General features: G+C 44.2%; 1 protein-coding gene across 2 annotated transcripts in view; it reads left to right on the top strand.

Moving 5' to 3' along the window:
* Positions 1–20,662, top strand: part of LOC115106454 (thyroid hormone receptor alpha-like) — a 159,142-nt gene that overhangs the window by 126,530 nt on the left and 11,950 nt on the right. For both annotated transcript variants that reach the window (XM_029629219.2, XM_029629217.2), the window contains 4 exons: positions 3,148–3,399; positions 11,067–11,128; positions 12,270–12,308; positions 15,343–15,443. In XM_029629219.2, the coding sequence (XP_029485079.1) occupies positions 3,344–3,399; positions 11,067–11,128; positions 12,270–12,308; positions 15,343–15,443 (258 nt within the window). In that variant the 5' untranslated portion in view covers positions 3,148–3,343. The remainder of the gene's footprint in view (positions 1–3,147; positions 3,400–11,066; positions 11,129–12,269; positions 12,309–15,342; positions 15,444–20,662) is intronic.

Below are 20,662 nucleotides of genomic sequence, written 5' to 3'. Positions count from 1 at the left end.
TCTCCTCAGGCCAACCAACTGTGATCTAATTAAAGTTCCCTATTTACCTCTGTCTCCCTCTCCATCTGTTCCCATTCTCTCCTGTTTCTCTTCTCTCTCCTTTACTGCACTTTCAGAGGAAAGTATAGATTTACTGTGTGCTGTACTCTTGTCTTTTGAAAGCCTCTCCCCGTGCTCCATCTTGCTTTTCTTCTTGACTACCATAATCTTATCATCTCTCTCTCTCTCTCGCTCTCTCTCTCTCTCAGGAACCCTATATAATAATAAAACATGCTTTAGTAGGGGTGGGCTGTTTGATAGTCTGTATGGGGTTGACCTTGGCTATAGGGAGACGGCACACGCATGGATATCTGAGTAGGTGCAGGCAAGGCCACAGCACTGATGAGGCTAGATATGAGCTAGCGGTCGGGCATAGAGTGAAAATGGGACATCGCACATAGACAGAAGAACATTTCTCTATCTAATCTAATCTATTGGACCGTATTGGAGATTTAACCGATTTTAAATCATTCTTGAACTTCAAGATGTGGTTGCATTGTTTTTCTCCATTTGACTGTAACACAATGAGTCCCTTTAGCCTCTGTCTGTTTTATTGCCGCGGACAAATTGTTCCAACGGGTACATGCAGAAGCAGCACAGGGATAGCTCTGTCAATGGTTTTCTTGTGATAGTCCTTCTGGTGAATGTGTGTCATTACTGTCCTATCCAGCTTTTTATCACAATTTGTCCTCACATTTGTGGTTTAGGGTCGAGGAGACTACATGACTATGCAGTGCACGTGTGTTGCGCTGGATTCCGTGTGTGTGTCTGTCAGCGTGTGTGTGTGTGTCTCGTGTTAGCAGCTCTGAACCAGCACATGCCGTGTGAGGTGATAGGCCAGCTGAGCTCTTATATTTGTTCTTATTAACAGTCCACCGTAGTATTACAAGAACCACTGCATCACATTATGGTACGTTGGACTAGAATGCCTTGAAATGTCCTTGAACTCGCTGTAGAATATGAAATATATATTATGTCCACGGGGGTCTGGCTAGTTCTGCATCCCACCTCTGCACGATAACCTTGATAATAAATGGCTAGATAGACCTCTGTATTATGGTCAGCTATTAGCGTTATCTATCAGGGTCAGGACATCACTGTAGGAGGCCGACCACTTCTCCAACATACACCCCTCCCTTTTTCCCCCCATGATGCTGTGCGGCTGGTATGCGTTCGTCTCAAGTTCCTCTTATCACGGAGCGTGTTCAAGCTGTAAATAGATTGAGAGAGGCTGTTAATGCCGCGGCTCAACATCTGTTTAACATGGTAGATGGTGAAGTTGGCTTAGTAAAACTCACACCTGTGCATCAGTCGACATCTTGTAAATCGTTAAGTGTGACACGGAGGCTGGGGTTGCGTACACACGCTGTAACGGCTTTCTAATGGTGAAGGAGAGTCGGACCAAACTGCAGCGTGTCTATTGTGATTCATCTTTAATAAACAAACGTAACACACAACAAAACACTAACACTACAAAACGAAAACCGAAAACAGCCTATACAAGTGTCTACTAACCTCTAACCAGGACATCAAGACACACAGGACAATCACCCACAATACAACCAAAGAATATGGCTGCCTAAATATGGTTCCCAATCAGAGACAACGGTAAACACCTGCCTCTGATTGAGAACCACTTCAGACAGCCATAGACTCTCCTAGAACACCCCACTAAGCTACAATCCCACTATACACACATTCCAAAATCCCAAGACAAAACACACCACAATACAAAAACTCTATGCCACACCCTGGCCTGACCCAATACACGAAGAAAACACAAAATACTTAGACCAGGGCGTGACACACGCCTTGATTCATGGGTTTTGGGCTTTTGACCTCGAAAAGGGAACTGTTGGGAATAAATCAATGATCAAATAAATCAATGATAATTTTTTGTCTGTCATTTTACAATGAAGAAGATTCATACACACGCAAATGATTTTCCATGTGAAATCTAGATGGAAAGTATTCAGCCGCTCTTGGAGGAAAACGGAATGCGTGAAAGACACAATAGGTTTCACTTTCTTACCTTAAAATGACACGACAACCCGTCTTTAAAGCAGTCAACGTGCTGTGAAACAGAACACAGTAAAGCTTGGTGAAGCAATGTAGTCCATTGCACCGTTGACATCGCAGCATTTCAACTCGCACTATTATGTGGCAATTACGCGGTGCCACTGTTATATTAGCGATTGCTGACAACAATCTCGTGCTCGCAATCGTTCCATCCCTCTGTTTGGGATTGGAAAGGCGTTGAACGAGGGATTAGGGGAGGAAGAATAGCGCTGAGGAAGGAGCGGTCAAAAAGGTTGAATAGGTCGCTCGTGTGTGTGTGTATATGTAAATGTGTGTGTGTGTGTGTTTCTCAGAAACTCTTGGAAAGCCCTGTCGCCGTGTGGCCAGGAGTCAGGGGTCATGCATGTTAGGCCAACGTGTGAGACCTTCTCACATGAAGCGTTTGGAAAGGTTGCATAAACAATGTGGCCAATGCAACATATGGAAGACCACTCTCTGGCAAGTCTGTTATGGTCTGAACCCTACGGAAACACGAGGACATGTCATCTCAAATCATGGTAGTTCTAGTCCGTTCTGTTTAGGTACAGGAGGGAGACAGAGAAAAAGGAACGAGAATCCTTGTTGAGTAACATGGTTGGCACTAAAACAAAATTTGTATCCACTGTTGTTGATTGGCAGTCAATGATATTCCCTGTTCTATTCTCGCTTCTCTCCCATGACAATAACCTATCCATCTAATGCTAACGGAATGTGCGCTTTAAGCTAAGTTAACGGAATGTATACATTAAGCCAAGCTAACGGAATGTATACATTTAGCCAAGCTAACGGAATGTATACATTTAGCCAAGCTAACGGAATGTATACATTTAGCCAAGCTAACTGAATGTATACATTTAGCCAAGCTAACGGAATGTATACATTTAGCCAAGCTAACTGAATGTATACATTTAGCCAAGCTAACTGAATGTATACATGGAGGTCATACTAACCAAACGTATGGATGTCGCTTACTGTATATGGAAGTCATGCTAACTGATTGTTTACGTGGAGTTCTTGCTAACTGAATATATCCTATTCTCTCATTGATAGATCTTGTCCGGTCCAGTCCATTCGTCAGTCCTAGGGCCAGCACAGGGGGGTCGCTCCGGAGGCTAGAGCCCGCCCGGACCAGGACCCTGTGATGTCGCACTGACTGACCCCCCCTACCTGCGAATGACCAGCGAGCGTCCGAGGGTGGGGCCCGCCTCAGTCTCGCATGATTGGCTGTTGGATGGAATTAAGGTGAATGGAACACATGCCCAAGGAGCAGGACCCTAGCCTATCAGAGGGAGAAGAGAAACGGTGAGTCCTGCCCCCCACTTCCTGGTCTCAACCATACAGGCTATAACCCTGCCGCTAACATCACACAGTGGATAGGGATCACATGGTCTTATGGGTTAGGGGTCTTCTGGGGAAAGTGTAGAATTACTGGGTTTTACCCTTTTGTTTTGAAAGTCTGCTCTCTGCTCCCTCACTCGCTGTGCTTCTCTTTCTTTTCTCTCATCCATCTCTCTTCCCTCTTTCTCTCTCTCTCTCTTCCCTTTCTCCCTCTTTCTTGCTCTTCGTTCTCTCCCTCTCTTTCCTCTCTCCCTCTTTCTCTCTTTCCTCTCCCTCTTTCTCTCACTTTCCTCTCTCTTTCTCGCCCTTCCCTCTCCCTCTTTCTCTCTTTCCTCTCTCCCTCTCTTTCCCTCTCTTTCATCTCTCCCTCTCTTTCCCTCTCTTTCCTCTCTCCCTCTCTTTCTTGCTCTTTCCTCTTTCCCTCTCTTTCCTCTTTGTCTACTGCCTGCAAGTTGAAACAGCTCAAAAAAAGTGATCTCGTTTTCGAAGAAACCTAAAAACTAGTCCTCCAGGTTTCCCGACCCTGAACACGTGTGAGTGTGTAACTTACTAACTGCACTGCTTGGAGCCAGTCCACCAGACACGAACACAGGTCGTTCCCTTGTCATCATTCATTAGAACACAACATCAGTGAAATGGAAGCTCCTCTGTCTCAACCAGTCAGGCTGTGTCAGAGTGGAACGAGGACTTTTATCAAAGAGCAACCTCCTCCTGCTCAAAGAGTCAGTCAGTCTGATTTGCCTCGGAGCGATTGGAGAGAGAGAGAGAGGCGAGAGAAGAGATAGAGAGAGAGGAGAGACGAGAAGTGAGAGAGGAGAGAGAGAAGGAGAGAGAGAGAGAAAGAGAGATAGCAATATGGGGGTTGGGGAAGAGAGAGAGAGAGAGAGAGAGAGAGAGAGAGAGAGAGAGAGAAAGAGATAGCAATATGGGGGTTGGGGAAGAGAGAGAGAGAGAGAGAGAGAGAAAGAGAGATAGCAATATGGGGGTTGGGGAAGAGAGAGCGAGAGAGAGAGAGAGAGAGAGAGAGAGAGAGAGAGAGAGAGAGAGAGATCAGCCTGGCTAGGGTAGAATGATACCACATTCTGGTAGCATAGCCTATAGTTTTATATGGTTGATAGTGGTGGTGTTTGTGTTCTGTTACAGTGGTACGTGTGTCTACATTATTTATGCATACTGATGTCTGTTTGAGAGCGGTTGGATACAGTACGTGCATCAAAGTCTGTGTTTGCGTGCGTCCGTGAGCTTGTGTGGGTGTTTATTTGCTTGTGCTTGCCCTTGTGTGTGTATTCTACGTTGTGCTTGTGTGTGTTGTGTGTCGTGGTTGTGACACGTGGGCCACGGAGAGGGTCTCCGGCTCCCTGGAATGCTGTGTCAAATTCCCCGGCGCTGAGCCCTTTGGCATATTACCCAGGCGCAAATGAAAGGAAAGCCACAGGAGCCGGACAAAATTTCTCAGCCGCGATGGACCCCTGTCAGTAGATTAGCAGTTGGGCTTGTGTGTGCGTGCGTGTGTGTGTGTAGTGAAGGTTCAGGGCTAAATTAAGCCTGCTGTCGCTGTGTTAATTAAAGACGGGGAGGAATTAAAGAGCTTGATCCTGATTTGGACTGTTTGCTAATCACATTGGAGTTGATTGAACTGTTTGATACTGTAGTGAATGTGATTAAAGCTCTCCTTCACTGTGTTGTCCTTGCGAACCTTTTGAAGTGAAACTGGGGATAGTTGAACCAAATGACAGATGTATACATTTGTTTCCTTACCTTGAAAGCAGTCTGTGAACAAGGAAATGACTTTAGCCTAGCAACTGTGGATTGCAGTCACTCCTGCTGTTCAGGTAAGGCAACAAATATCTGAATACGCAACTTTGCTGAACTGTCCTTTTAACGTCACTGTTCGGAGGAGAGTAGATGAAAGTAATACAGGGCTGGTGCAGGGAAGTCTCCCGCTTCTTCTCTTGCACTTGCTCGAGGTAGGAATCAAACGAGAGACGCACAGTAATTTCATGTCTTGTGGTTGCTGATGGTAGCAAATGGCTTTAGCACCAGCTTTCTTTGTTTCCTTAGTGTTCTCAACCTTGCCAAAAAAAAAGACACTGCCCGATCTTATTCTACTCATGTAGGCAATGGTTTGCTGAGCGCTATTTGGCAACGCCGTTGTCGATGTCGTTGTGGCAACGAAGTCACTGCAATTGGATGATCAAATCTGTTCTAATTGCTGATAAGATGGCGGAAATGGAAGTGGTGTAGAGAACAGAGACGGGCTGGATTATTCTCTGACAGCTGTCGTGCCCATATCCGTTATCAAACGGGCACGCACACGCTCATCCTCTCTATTCAGATAAGGTTTGCAGTGTGAAACCGACAGGCTTCACTATCGAATGAGAGATCCGCACAAACAGGGTATTTATTTTCCCTTTCCAACATTGTACACATTGTATTTTGACTTCTTGAATTTCTCCAGCCTCTGTGACTCTTAAATCAATTTCCATACCAAACAATGCCATTTCTGTCATGCAATTGCGGTCACTGCTCACTGGGCACACGCTGGTTGAACCAACGTGGAATAGACGATGTTGCTTTCCCTTCCTCTCATGACATCAATATTGCTTTTACGACTTCCTTGTGTCCAATTTGTAAGTCGCTCTGGATAAGAGCGTCTGCTAAATGACTTAAATGTAAATATGGTGGATGAATAGCAGTGGATGGGATATGCCCAGCTTCATTATGAAACAGTATGAGAGGATGAATAGCAGTGGATGGGATATGCCCAGCTTCATTATGAAACAGTATGAGAGGATGAATAGCAGTGGATGGGATATGCCCAGCTTCATTATGAAACAGTATGAGAGGATGAATAGCAGTGGATGGGATATGCCCAGCTTCATTATGAAACAGTATGAGAGGATGAATAGCAGTGGATGGGATATGCCCAGCTTCATTATGAAACAGTATGAGAGGATGAATAGCAGTGGATGGGATATGCCCAGCTTCATTATGAAACCGTATGAGAGGATGAATAGCAGTGGATGGGATATGCCCAGCTTCATTATGAAACAGTATGAGAGGATGAATAGCAGTGGATGGGATATGCCCAGCTTCATTATGAAACAGTATGAGAGGATGAATAGCAGTGGATGGGATATGCCCAGCTTCATTATGAAACAGTATGAGAAGCTACAATGCCTGTAGTACACTATTGTCATCTTGTCACGCATTCATTGGACATGTGAGACAAACAATGTTTTGATTGCCTTTTGGCAGGGACCTCTATCACAGCCAGAAGTATAATTGCTTGTAATTACTGACCTGAGAAAGAGAGAGAGAGAGGTGTGTGTGTGCATGGCTCTAATTTCTATCTCTGATTTCACTAGCATTATTTGTAAATAACCTGTCTAGCAAACAAGACTTTACACGCCTGAAATCCGATGCAAATCTGGTTTTAGTATGCGCAATTCACTGGGAACAATAAGCTACTGTGTAGTACTGGACCTAAATGTAGGGCTCGACGTCCTGCATAGGCTGGTGGGGTATAGATTGAAGTCAGGCTTCTATTAAAGGTACACAGCTTGTTTACTTTAGTATTTCAGTCCCTGAAGACTTGAGTCACATGATAGGGCTACTTCATAAAAAGACATCTGAGCCAGTTTAAAGGAGTCCGTCAATGTAATGTCTTTGATGTTTCTGCATTCGAGCATTGACAATTTCTGTTTTGCCTCGTAAATGTTGGGTCGCCGACAATTAGCTACGTTTCTAAATCTCTTTAAGTAAGTCGCCCTCATTTCAAGTCATTGCGCTTTCGGCTCTGTTGCTGAAGTACAGAAATAGACCCATGGAACCCGCCTTGTGGTCAGAGCCTGCCTGACAGCTACCTGTTAGTTGCCATATCAACCCACCATCAATCATCCCAAAACCCGTTGTCAGACCCTCAGGTGGAGAGGCTGTCCCACGTCCAATCAGAGAGCAGGGGCGGGGCAAGAGGGAGAGCGAGAGAGAAGGGGTTTATTTAGAGAAATGAGAGAGAGAGAGAGAGAGAGAGTCTTTTCAGAGCTAAAACATGGCTGGCAGCAGGTTCACTGTACAGTAGATGTCTCTCCAATTTGCCAGCTGTTTGAGAGGCCAGCCACTCTTTTCGCAATGCATATTCTACACTCACACTGCATTATAAGGTCAGAAAAGTTTTTTTCATGTTTTGGACTGTCACTTTTTGTTTTGCAGGTTAATTGCACTGTGCCTGTGTTGTTGTTTTTGAGGGATGGTACATTGCTCAAGTAATGTTGCTTGCTTTGATTTTTGAGCAGAAAATCAAACCTTGGGGAATCAAATCTTAGGGAATCAAACTTTGATTTTGCTATCTGATTCACACAACTATGTGCTGGAACTTGTAAGATCACATTGCAGTTAAAAACGTTTTTTTTTTATGAATTAGTCCTGTTGTACAGTAATGTTTCTGCAAAAGCACTATGTGTTGTAATTCCCGAGCAGTGTGGCACAGTTTAAAACCAACTCCTTACATAATTGTAACCAAATGAAGCATTGTTTTCATAAGATAGGGGCACTTCAAAAAGCTTCCCTTTAGCTCTGCGACGTACCATACGTATATACAAATTCACACACAAAATGTTTCCTCAGCTTCTGGCGTTGGGTATTAGCTAACCTAATGTAGCAGGTACAAGAAGGGAAAAAAACTGTCGGGGGAGGTTCTCGTCTGCACTGTTGAACCAATCCAGTAAATGTGGAGGAGGAGTTAGGATGGAGTGTCACCTTATTACTCACCGCACTAATGTTGAAAACAAACATCGTCATGTTGTCATCCAGTCACATGTATTTATTTTCCAAGCTATAGCTCTCAGTATTTTAATTACAGCAGGTTTTTTAAAGGACCAAATAGTTTGTCTGCTTTGTGAGTTCATTTTTGCCATGTACCAAGTATCGCAATATTTTTTCTATCACGGCACTAGTGGGTATTAGACTACACTGCAACCAAGCAGACTGCAAATGGGTCCTTGAATTGAGTTCCTAAAAGGCACTTGCACTTGGCCTCCCTCCATTTGAGTGTGAAATAATTGATGTTTTTTGTTGTTGTGGTGAAAAGCAGTGCACAGAGTAGGTTTTTCCTTCTATTTCACTCTCCCCTCAGCAGAAGACTTGAGCTATGTGTGAAGCTCTTGAAGGCATCTTTTTATAGCTGGCACAACAGAGAGTTGAGAGGGGGCTGGACGCTAGGTTTAGGTTAGCCACTTCTGAGGGCTCCGGCTAGGGTGTTCAGCTTATTCATCTCTTTCGGGTCGGCTGTGATGGTGGAGGTTGTGTTTTCATTCAAGTTATTTCTGAATTGATTGCCTGTGAGGGTGATTTAGATATGGAGGCTTGGCAGGCGGCAGTAGAATACCTTTATTCTATTTCTCTATGAAACATTTAAGAGTTGACTTCAAGACCTTTAGTTCAATACTTTAAAGGGGCTATCTGCAGTTGCTATCCATTTTTGGACGTATAAACGAATGATGGGTACCCATTTATTCTTGAATAATATACCCCGTCAGAACCCCAAATATAAGCTTGTTTTAGTCCAATGTTTGTATAAAAAAAAGGTAAATATAAACCAACACTGTATAGCCTCAAAACATGGTTAAACTGTCATGTTGATATAATGGATGGTCAGTCCTTGCAGCCATGGCTCTGTCTAAGAATTTGAGAGTGGTTACATTTCTCCAGCCCCATCCCTCAGCTATTCACCAAAACAGTGGCAGGGTGTCCACTTTGTTAGTATTTGAACTGGAAGATTGCCCCTTTAAGGCTTGATTAGGCTCACTGTGGCACCCACGTTACTATAATTGAAAACAACTCATCCCAATTAGGAAGCCAGTGAAACAACCACTTATGTCCTTAGGATTCTTAGCAACGATCGCTATTTACTGAGAGCAGAGAGGGAGAGAGAGTTCAGACAAACGAGTGTTCAAATTCACTTTAGTAAGCTATATCAGGTTTTATATACTTTTATGGAGACCCACTCCCCTAGCAGACCTGGAGCTGGCATTAAAGAGCTTCTCATGGTGCAAGAAGCTGAAGTGCCCAGGAGTGTCTGGAGGGCTGCAGAGGGACCATAGGGAAACATTAGTGTTGACGTCTGATAGATCCTACAGCGTTACTTATTAGTGCACTCTCTCCCAGGCTAAGTGTGCTAAGTTCTCCTGTTACAGAGGTGTGCTTTGTTCAGATGGGCTGTGTGTGTGTGTGTGTGTGTGTGTGTGTGTGTGTGTGTGTGTGTGTGTGTGTGTGTGTGAGAACGACCGATCGGTTCGGACGATATTTTTGGCCGATATAGTCCTTTCCTTTAAATAAAGGTTAAATAAATAAATAGTTCCTAGTCTATTGACTATCGGCACTGCCAAGGTCCCCTTTATAGCGCGAGCGCCCTGTGCCTCTCCGGTGAAACTTTTTCTAAACCACTTGTTGCTCTGAGCCAATGGCTGCATCTCTGGCTCGTGCCTCACTATTACTGTACATAATAAAGACACTTGAATAATGCGACACTGCATTTTAAAACAGCTCATTTGTTTTCTGTTAGGCAAAACAATGTCCATACAGGCTACAACACTTTACAAAGCCAGAAGATACTGGTAACCTGCTAGCTAGCTCTATAATAAACAACATTCACGGAAAGCTAACTTTACCAGCTGGCTTACAGCTGAAGCTAACAAATTGTAACCAAAAACCTTATAAAAGACGAGATTTTCAACTTCTATGCAAATGTTGTTGATCAGTAGGATAATGTAAGATTGTTTCCATACACACACAATTTACCCAGTTTATCAATAGATATTTACCATTCAAATAAATTATTACCATTATGTAGTTATGGTAGGTAAAACGAAGTCGAATTGATTGTATGATTCTATTATTGATTCATTAATGCCTACATGGCCGCCTGGGAAATGTTGACATAACATTTTTCAAATGTAATGATATTGAAAAACGTAGGTGTGTATTTGTGTGTTGCCGACTGTGTGCGTGTTTGCGCCATTGGTGTATGTGTGTGTGGTTGTTGTTCTTGCTTTCCCCTCCAATGTAAATTGAAGCGGAAGGGCAGACATTTTCTCCACCCCCTTAACTTGAGCACTGCTAGATTCCTGAAAGGTTCCTGTTGGTGCTAGAGTCCTGAAAGGTTCCTGTTGGTGCTAGAGTCCTGAAAGGTTCCTGTTGGTGCTAGAGTCCTGAAAGGTTCCTGTTGGTGCTAGAGTCCTGAAAGGTTCCTGTTGGTGCTAGAGTCCTGAAAGGTTCCTGTTGGTGCTAGAGTCCTGAAAGGTTCTTGTTGGTGCTAGAGTCCTGAAAGGTTCCTGTTGGAGAACTGGCAGGTTGAAACATGCAAAGAAGTGGGGGGGGCGCTCAATCAACGTGAGTCGAGGTGCAACCCAAAAAATGAAATCCCCATTGAAGGGCTGAAACGTTAATCTTTTAACCTTGCTTAAATAAAACGATACATTTTTATGGTGAGCGAGCGTTGCGCCTTTTCCGTTTCAAGGATAAAATATGCAGACATGCCCTCCACTCTGCCTGTGTTTTAAATTCCTGCTTCCTCCTTTACACATACACTCCCCCCTCACTCTCTCTCTCTCTCTTCTTTTCTCATTCTGCAGGTGGATCGATGGCCCGAAAAGGAAAAGAAAGAGCAGCTCATGTTCGGTGAAGAGCATGTCTGGTAGGTACAGTTACGGTAGACTTACAGCCATTTGCAAACAAAGACACTATGTAAGCAATGTACAGTTAGGTTAGATTTTTCCAGCCTTAGTCTTCAACTCTGCAAAAACTCAAACCTGAATTGTGTTCCCAACCTGTCGCCTGGTTTGTACGTTGTGTGCTTGTGTGGGAAACACAGATGTCACAGCTCATAATTCACTGCCACCTTTTACATTTTGAGTATGTATTTATCACCTATGAGGAGAAACAAGGGAGCCTGAGCCACATCTTTCAGCGGTAAACGAGAGCCGGCCGCTCTGCTATCTTTCTTCCTGCAGTAGACTACAGTCTCTGATTGACATCTTAAAGTGCCGGGAGTTGAGAGAGAGAGCAAGAAAAACAGTTTAGAGGAATCTGTGTCATCTGCCGAAATACTAGAAAACATCTGCGCTTGTCATCTCCTGAACGCCAACTGGGCAGATAGGGCTGTGACGATACTAGTATTGCAATATTTTTTCCATGAAGAAAAAAAAAGCAAACACGAAGCATACAGTAGCAATCTTTTTGGTCCTTTTGAAAACCTGCTGTATGTCAAATATTGTGTGCTTGGAAAATAAATGTTTCCAACATTAGGGCGGTTTTCCTAAAGGAGTGAAAACCGCTTCTTGTTTTGTTTCCTTGCCACGATACTCATCCCGGGCCTATGGACGGACAGACCAATGAGGAAGCCCGTAGCCCCCAACAACCCACCTTGCTCTCAGCCAGCTAGACCTGAGTCATGTGACCCACCATGGTCCATCTCCGCTGGGAAACTATGTCTGAGCCGGGCTTTGAGGGGTGGCGGGGCATAGTGCAGGTTCTTATTACCTAAGTGCTATTGGCACATGGCATGGCACCCTCAACCTTTTTCAATAGGGTTTTATCATCTGAAGAACCCACGAAGGAAACGTGTAAAAGTATATTTTTAAAGGATTTAGAGAAGTGGTTTGTTCCCAAAACAGTATGTCAGTAAATACAGTATGTCATTTTGCCTGAATTTGATTTTGAAAGACTTTATCTAAATGTATCTAAATAAAGAGTGTTTTTCTATGAAGAGAGCATTGACTCTTCCATTTTGCATTCATTGAAAATAGATTTAAATGTCACTTTTCTTTTCTAAACAGAAATGAAGGGATACGGACAGACTGGATCAGAGAATACAGGTCAGTTACATACATCCTTTTGGGTCGGAGCATTTCAGCAGATGGGACTGTACTTCAATTGAGCTATTGGAACAATAGCAGGGGGTGTGGGCTTCAGCAGCACTATTGATTTTGGCTCTGGTTCCTATCAAAACCCCCACAGACTGGCTTGTGAGACTGGGCATCCCTACCCTGTCCTGTACTGCCTTGTCCCTGTCCAGTGTCCACTCCTCTGCCTCTGAGAGAGCCAGACTGACACTTGTAAGACTGTACTCAGTGTGGTCCGGACACACACACAGATAAACACCTTTTTACTTCCTCTAGGGAGAGCCGGGACTAAAGTAACACGGGGCGAAAGTAACACACCCATTTTCTCAGATAACACAGACGCTAGAATGACTTACTGAAGTCAGCACAGTCCTAATGTGGAGGATGACCCCCCTCCCCCCTGCCCAATCCAATCATGTTTCGCAAAGTTATCAACAAAAAGTGGTTTTGAGCGATGTAAGTAAAAATAACTGACCCGGAAGTGTTTTTTAGTTGTACAGTTGTGTTTAGTTTTTTTAGGCTCCAAATGTATTTTTTCTTAACCCATCTAGTGACTAAATGACAGCATAGGTTTCAAGTATCATGCTAGTTGGGGCGGCAGGTAGCCTAGTGGTTAGAGCGTTGAGCCAGTAACCAAAAGGTTGCTAGATCGAATCCCCGAGCTGAGGTAACAATCTGGTAACAATCTATCGTTCTGCCCCTGAACAAGGCAGTTAACCCACTAGGCTGTCATTGTAAATAAGAATTTGTTCTTAACTGACTTGCCTAGTTAAACAAAGGTAACATAAATAAAATAGTTGGTCTTGGGAGTTAGCCTGGGAGAAGTTATAGGAGAGATGGGTGAGACAAAACCCCTCACTATTGTCATTGGTTGCACTAATTGCAGTGTTTGTCTACATAACCTGGTTCAAGTATTTGTGACATTACCCTGAAGAAGGCACAGTGATGCCCAAATGTTGGGGATTAACCCAGTAAATTGCTGGGAGTTTATATATGGGGTGTGTGCCTCTTTATTTTGATGGTTTATAGTTTATTCGCCGTTAGTTAGCACCTCCACACACAATCGTTTTTTCCGGGTGTGCGCCAGCTCATGTTTTTTATGAGACAAAAATAAAACAATGATGACCTGGAATAAAATAAAATAAACGTTTAGGCACGGGCGATTGTCTCTTCTACTTCATCTTGTTTTTATAATGTTAGTATAATATCAATATGAATGTTATGTAAAAAAAATATGGAAATGATATATGACGTTAGAATTATGCCTTAATCAATTGACTTGATGGATCAGCTTCTCACATAAGCTTTTATCGACGGGTTAGTGGCTAGAAACATGTATCTTTATGATTCTGGGGGCCAATTACCTTCTGTCAAGCTATGGGAATGTGACGAGCGTGATGAGTTTGCCGTTTGTGAAGAGAATAAAGACGTCCATTCTATCAAGACACGAGGAGAGCGCATGACAAGGACAGCTGGAGCGTGCCTGATTGGTAGAGCGTGCCTGATTGGTAGGGCTAAGCATGAAGAGTAAAGTATGGTTCATTTAGCTATTATGTCATCCAGTTTAGTCCGATTTTAATATTGTAAGGCTAAATATTGTGGTTTGCGTAACATTGCGATGTTCTAACCTACAGCATTAGTTATTCAAATCGACAAAAACATGAAATGAGGTCTGATGGTATATTTGTTGAAAGTGACGAGCATTACAAGGCAGAAACATGGAGATAAGACAGATATTGTGCACTCCTCGCCAGCTGTTACTTCCATCCCAAGGCTGTGTTACTCCAGTCCCAAGGCTGTGTTACTCCAGTCCCAAGGCTGTGTTACTCCCGCCCCGCCGGCAGGTACAAAAGTAACGTTGCGGTAGTTCTGTTCTCAGTCTATTTCATTTCAACTCACTGACCCTAGAAATGAAATGACAGATGCTAATGGCAGAGGACATATATAAGTTGTTTGTCATAAAATAGGTTCTCTCTAGCTCTATTGATCTCAGGGGGAAAAAGTGTTACTTTCGTCCCACACACACACACACACACACACACACACACACTCCTCCACCATGCAGCAATGCAGAGAGAGGAACCCACACAGACAGACAGCACTTCTTGGCTCCCTAAACTGCGTCCAAGGATCTTCCATTGGCAGTGTATGTGTTTGTGTAATGCGTAAACCTTCTCCCCCAGTCTCACAACTCTAGATTTTATTAAATGCGTGTCTATGCGCTCCTTCACTAAATCTCAATGTTCTGTATGGAAAAATTACTTTTTCCCCGAGGTGGCTGGTGAAGACTAGAAAGCGCTGGGCTGAATAAGGGAGGAGAAAGAGAGAGGAAGGAGATAGAGGCTGGGTAGTGAATGTTGTTTTTTTGGGGGGGCAGACTTTATTGCTTTGGAGTGGCTCTCAAAGTGAAGGGTACTTGTTGGAGTCTCTCTGCCCATGTACAATTGCTCAAACGAGGAGATGTATTTACGGACCTACACCTCCATTACAGGCCAGGAAAAGACAGACAGTACAGAATAGGATAACCTCTCTCTCAGGCGAACAGACGCACACACACATTTACATGCACGCGCACACACACACACACATTGTCACACACTCGTCTCCTCTAGTGGTTTGTTTCCTGACTCTCATGTGATGGGGTCCGTAGGCCAAGGTCTTAGGATAAGATCATTACTTTTTTTCTTTGACTCTCTTCTATTGTATCTGTTTGGACCAGGCTTGGGGTCAATTCCATTTCAAAGCCAGTCATTTCAGAAAGTTAACCAAATTCCAATTCCACATTTTCCTAATTGAAAAGAAGTGGAATTGTAATTTCAGTGTACTTCCTGAACTATCTGGAATTGAACTGGAATTGACGCAAACCTGGTTTATATATTGGGAGATATCTATTACACATATCTTGAGACCTCTGATGTTTACAGCATCAGTACTACATGGCAATAGAGTGAACTTCAGGACCTGACATGTCATACTCTGTCCTTCTCCACCTCTCTGTGTGTTGCAGGGTACATCCCCAGCTATCTGGAAAAGGATGAACCGTGTGTGGTGTGTGGAGACAAGGCCACTGGCTACCACTACCGCTGCATCACCTGTGAGGGCTGCAAGGTGAGATAAACAGGGCATGTGCTCCCTATAGGCCACCACTTTTGGATGGATCCTGCACCTTTTCTTTTTACTTCAAGCACTGGGTCACTTGTGGGGAAAGGTGGAACAAGGTCAGGAGACACTAAATACAAAGCTCAGGTGTGGGAAGAGTTCATTACAACATTAACCACAAATTAACAAGGGTATTCACCTTCATTTGCATTGAATTCGGGAAAGTGAGGATACTTTTGTACTGTGCACACACTCACGCTCTACCTCACTCATGCTCTACCTCAATCGCTACCTCACTCGCTACCTCACTCATGTTCTACCTCACTCACGCTCTACCTCACTCGCTATCTCTCGCACTCGCTACCTCACTCTCTCACTCACTACCTCACGCTCTCACTCGCTACCTCACTCACTCACTCGCTACCTCACTCTCTCACTCACTAACTCACTTACGCTGTACCTCACTCACTCACTCGCTACCTCACTCACGCGCCACCTCACTCACTCACTCGCTCCCTCACCCGCTAACTTACTTACGCTGTACCTCACTCTCTCACTCGCTACCTCACTCACGTGCCACCTCACTCACGCGCCACCTCACACACTCGCTAACTCACATACGCTGTACCTCACTCACATGCGACCCCATTCACTCACCAACTCACTCACACGATATGTCACTCACTCGCTACCTTACTCACTCTCTACCTCACTCACTCGCTAACTCCCTTTGACAGGCAAATTTAAGTCAGTGCCTTAGTGAGCAAGTGGGTGTGTGACAGACACACACATACGCAGTGTGACCGCTTCCACAATATTGACAGTATGTCATCTCTATGTCAGTTCTGTCATCTGTTTGCCTCACTGTAGTCCAAGTGACAGCCTGACACCCTCCCTCTGCTTTCCAACTTCAGATCCTTCTCTATCTCTCTATTCTCCCGCTCTGTCTATTTGTCTCTCTCAACTTTCAACTCAATTCAAAGGGCTTTATTGGCATAGGAAACATATGTTTACATTGCCAAAGCAAGTGAAATAGGTAATAAACTAAAGTTAAATAAAAAATTAACAGTTAACATTACACTCATTTCAAATATCATATTATGGATATATAGAGTGTTGTAACGATGTGCAAATAGTTAAAGTACAGAAGGGTAAATAAATCAACATAAATATGGGCTGTATTTATTTACAATTATGTTTTTTCTTCACTGCTTGCCCTTTTCTTGTGGGAACAGGGGAAATATGTGTCTCTAATATGGTAATACATTTGGCAAGAGGTTAGGAAGTGCAGCTCAGTTTCCACTTAATTTTGTAGGCAGTATGCACATAGGCCGACACAGCTCTCAAGAGAAGATGGCGGGATCTCTCAATAGCAAGGCTATGCTCACTGAGTCTGTATATATTTAAAGTGTTCCTTAATTTTGTGTCAGTCACTCTGCCACTGTGTACTCTCTGTTTAGGGACAAATAGCATTCTAGTTTGCTCTAATTTCTTTTGTTACCTTTTTGTTTTCTCAAGATTTGGTTAGGTCTAATTGTGTTGCTGTCCTGTGTGTGTTTTTTAACCAGTGTTAACTGCACACTTGTTGTTTGTGTTCATGGATTTCATAATGTTGTTTGTTTTTCTCCCAACACCTAATAGCCTATTTGAATTTGCAATCAGTATATTTTAACATTTCATCAACACCACAGGCCTTTTTGGGTTGAAGGGTTTGTATTTTGTCCTGTAGTTCATTCAATGTAATTGGAGAATCCAGTGGGTTCTGGTAGTCTTTGATAGGGATTTTAAGATTTGTGTTTGATCATGTATATGTTTTTGCTGTTTGTTCTTTGTTATAGAGCCAAAAATATTGGAGAAGTGGTTTACCCATACAGCTCTGTTTTAGATAGATAACATGTTGTTTGGTGTGTTCCAATTTTCCCAGATGTGGTTAGATTCTATGGATTCTTCAATTACATTGAGCTGATTTCTGACGTGCTGTAACTTCTTTTTCCGTAGTGTATTTCTGTGTTGTTTTAGTGATTCACCATAGTGAAGGCGTAGGCTCAGGTTTTCTGGGTCTCTTATGTTTTTGGTTGAATAGGTTTCTCAATTTCTTTCTTAGGTTTTTGCATTCTTCATCAAACCATTTGTCATTGTTGTTAATTTTCTTAGGTTGTCTGCTTGAAATGTTTTGATTTGATAGGGAAGCTGAGAGGTCAAATAAACTGTTTAGGTTTTCTACTGCCAAGTTTACACCTTCACTATTGCAGTGAAATGTTTTGTCCAGGAAGTTGTCTTGGAGGGATTGTTGTTGCCCCCATTTGTTAATATCCGTCCACATCCGGCACCAACAGAGATGGCCGCCTCGCTTCGCATTCTCAGGAAACTATGCACTATTTAGTTTTTTTATGTGTTATTTCTTACGTTGTTACCCAAGGAAATCTGAAGTTTTATTAAATACAGCCGGGAGGAACTATTGGGTATAAGAGCAATGTCAACATTACGACCAGGAATACGACTTTCCCGAAGCGGATCCTCTCTTTGGTCCACCACCCAGGACAACGGATCGGATCCCAGCCGGCGACCCAAAACAACGGTGCTGCAGAAGGGGTAGACGGAGCGGTCTTCTGGTCAGGCTCCATAGACGGGCTCACCACTCACATCCAGTCTCTTGACAACAAGGTAGACGAAATCTGAGCAAGGGTTGCCTTCCAGAGAGACATCCGAGATTGTAACGTTCTTTGTTTCACGGAAACATGGCTCACTCGAGACACTCTATCGGAGTCGGTACAGCCACCTGGTTTCTTCATGCATCGCGCCGACAGAAACAAACACCTCTCTGGTAAGAAGAAGGGCGGGGGTGGATGCCCTATGATTGACGAGACGCGCTGTGATCATAACAACATACAGGAACTCAAGTCCTTTTGCTCACCTGAATTCCTTACAATCAAATGTCGACCGCATTATCTACCAAGAGAATTCTCTTCGATTATAATCACAGCCGTATATATCCCCCCCAAGCAGACACATCGATGGCCCTGAATGAACTTCATTGGACTCTATGTAAACTGGAAACCACATATCCTGAGGCTGCATTCATTGTAGCTGGGGATTTTAACAAGGCTAATCTGAAAACATGACTCCCTAAATTTAATCAGCATATCGAATGCGCGACCCAGGCGGAGAAAATCCTGGACCATTGTTACTCTAACTTCCGCGACACTTACAAAGCCTTGCCCCGCCCTCCTTTCGGAAAATAGACTCCATTTTGTTGCACCCAGCCTATAGACCGAAACTAAAACAGGAAACGTCCGTGGTCAGGTCTGTTCTACGCTGGTGCGACCAATCTGATTCCACGCTTCAAGATTGCTTAGATCACGTGGACTGGGATAGGGTCCGCATAGCGTCGGACAATAACATTGATGAATACGCTGATTCGGTGAGCAAGTTTATTAGCAAGTGCATCGGTGATGTTGTACCCACAGCAACTATTAAAACCTTCCCCAACCAGAAACCGTGGATTGGTGGCAGCATTCGTGCAAAACTGAAAGTGCGAACCACTGCTTTTAATCAGGGCAAGGCGACCGGAAACCAAATACTGAATACAAACAGTGTAGCTATTCCCTCCGCAAGGAAATCAAACAAGCTAAGCGTCAGTATAGAGACAAAGTAGAGTCGCAAATCAACAGCTCAGACATGAGAGGTATGTGGCAGGGTCTACAGTCAATCACGTACTACAAAAAGAAATCCAACCCCGTCGTGGATCACGATGTCCTGCTCACAGACAAACTAAACAACTTCTTTGCTCGCTTTGAGGACAATACAGTGCCAACAACACGGCCCGCTACCAAAACCTGCGTGCTCTCCTTCACCGCAGCCAACGTGAGTAAAGTATTTAAACATGTTAACCCTCGCAAGGCTGCCGGCCCAGACGGCATCCCTAGCCGCGTCCTCAGAATATGCGCAGACCAGCTGGCTGGTATGTTTACGGACATATTCAATCAATCCCTATCCCAGTCTGCTGTTCCCACATGCTTCAAGAGGGCCACCATTGTTCCAGTTCCCAAGAAAGCTAAGGTAACTGAACTAAATGACTATCGCCCAGTAGCACTCACCTCCGTCATCATGAAGTGCTTTGAGAGACTAGTCAAGGATCATATCACCTCCACCCTATCTGACACCCTAGACCCACTCCAATTTGCTTACCACCCCAATAGGTCCACAGACGACGCAATCACAATCACACTGCACACTGCCCTATCCCATCTGGACAAGAGGAATACTTATGTAAGAATGCTGTTCATCGACTACAGCTCAGCATTTAACACCATAGTACCCTCCAAACTCGTCATCAGGCTCTCGACCCCGCCCTGTGCAACTGGGTCCTGGACTTCCTGACGGGCTGCCCCCAGGTGGTGAGGGTAGGAAACAACATCTCCACCCCGCTGATCCTCAACACTGGGGCACCACAAGGGTGCGTTCTCAGCCCTCTTCTGTACTCCCTGTTCACCCATGACTGCGTGGCCATGCACGCTTCCAACTCAATCATCAAGTTTGCAGACGACACTACAGTGGTAGGCTTGATTACCAACAACTACGAGACGGCTTACGGGGAGGAGGTGAAGGCCCTCGGAGTGTGGTGTCAGGAAAATAGCCTCACACTCAACGTCAACAAAACAAAGGAGATGATCGTGGATTTCAGGAAACAGCAGCGGGAGCACCCCCCTATCCACATCAACAGGACAGTACTGGAGAAGGTGGAAAGTTTTAAGTTCATTGGCGTACACATCACGGACAAACTGAAATGGTCCACCCACACAGACAGCGTGGTGAAGAAGGCGCAGAAGCACCTCTTCAACCTCTGGAGGCTGAAGAAAATCGGCTTGTCACCAAAAACACTCACAAACTTTTACAGATGCACAATCGAGAGCATCCTGTCGGGCTGTATCACCGCCTGGTACGGCAACTGCTCCGCCCACAACCGTAAGGCTCTCCAGAGGGTAGTGAGGTCTGCACAACGCATCACCAGGAGCAAACTACCTGCCCTCCATGACACCTACACCACCCGATGTAACAGGAAGGCCAAAAGGATCATGAAGAACAACAACCACCCGAGCCACTACCTGTTCGCCACTACCTGTTCACCCCGCTATCATTCAGAAGGCGAGGTCAGTACAGATGCATCAAAGCTGGGAGAGAGACTGAAAAACAGCTTCTATCTCAAGGCCATCAGACTGTTAAACAGC

Source organism: Oncorhynchus nerka, linkage group LG23, assembly GCF_034236695.1.
Source record: "Oncorhynchus nerka isolate Pitt River linkage group LG23, Oner_Uvic_2.0, whole genome shotgun sequence".
In the NCBI taxonomy this organism is placed as follows: Eukaryota; Metazoa; Chordata; class Actinopteri; order Salmoniformes; family Salmonidae; genus Oncorhynchus; species Oncorhynchus nerka.
Note: the sequence above shows the minus strand (reverse complement) of the source record. Positions and strands in the feature narration are given on the sequence as shown.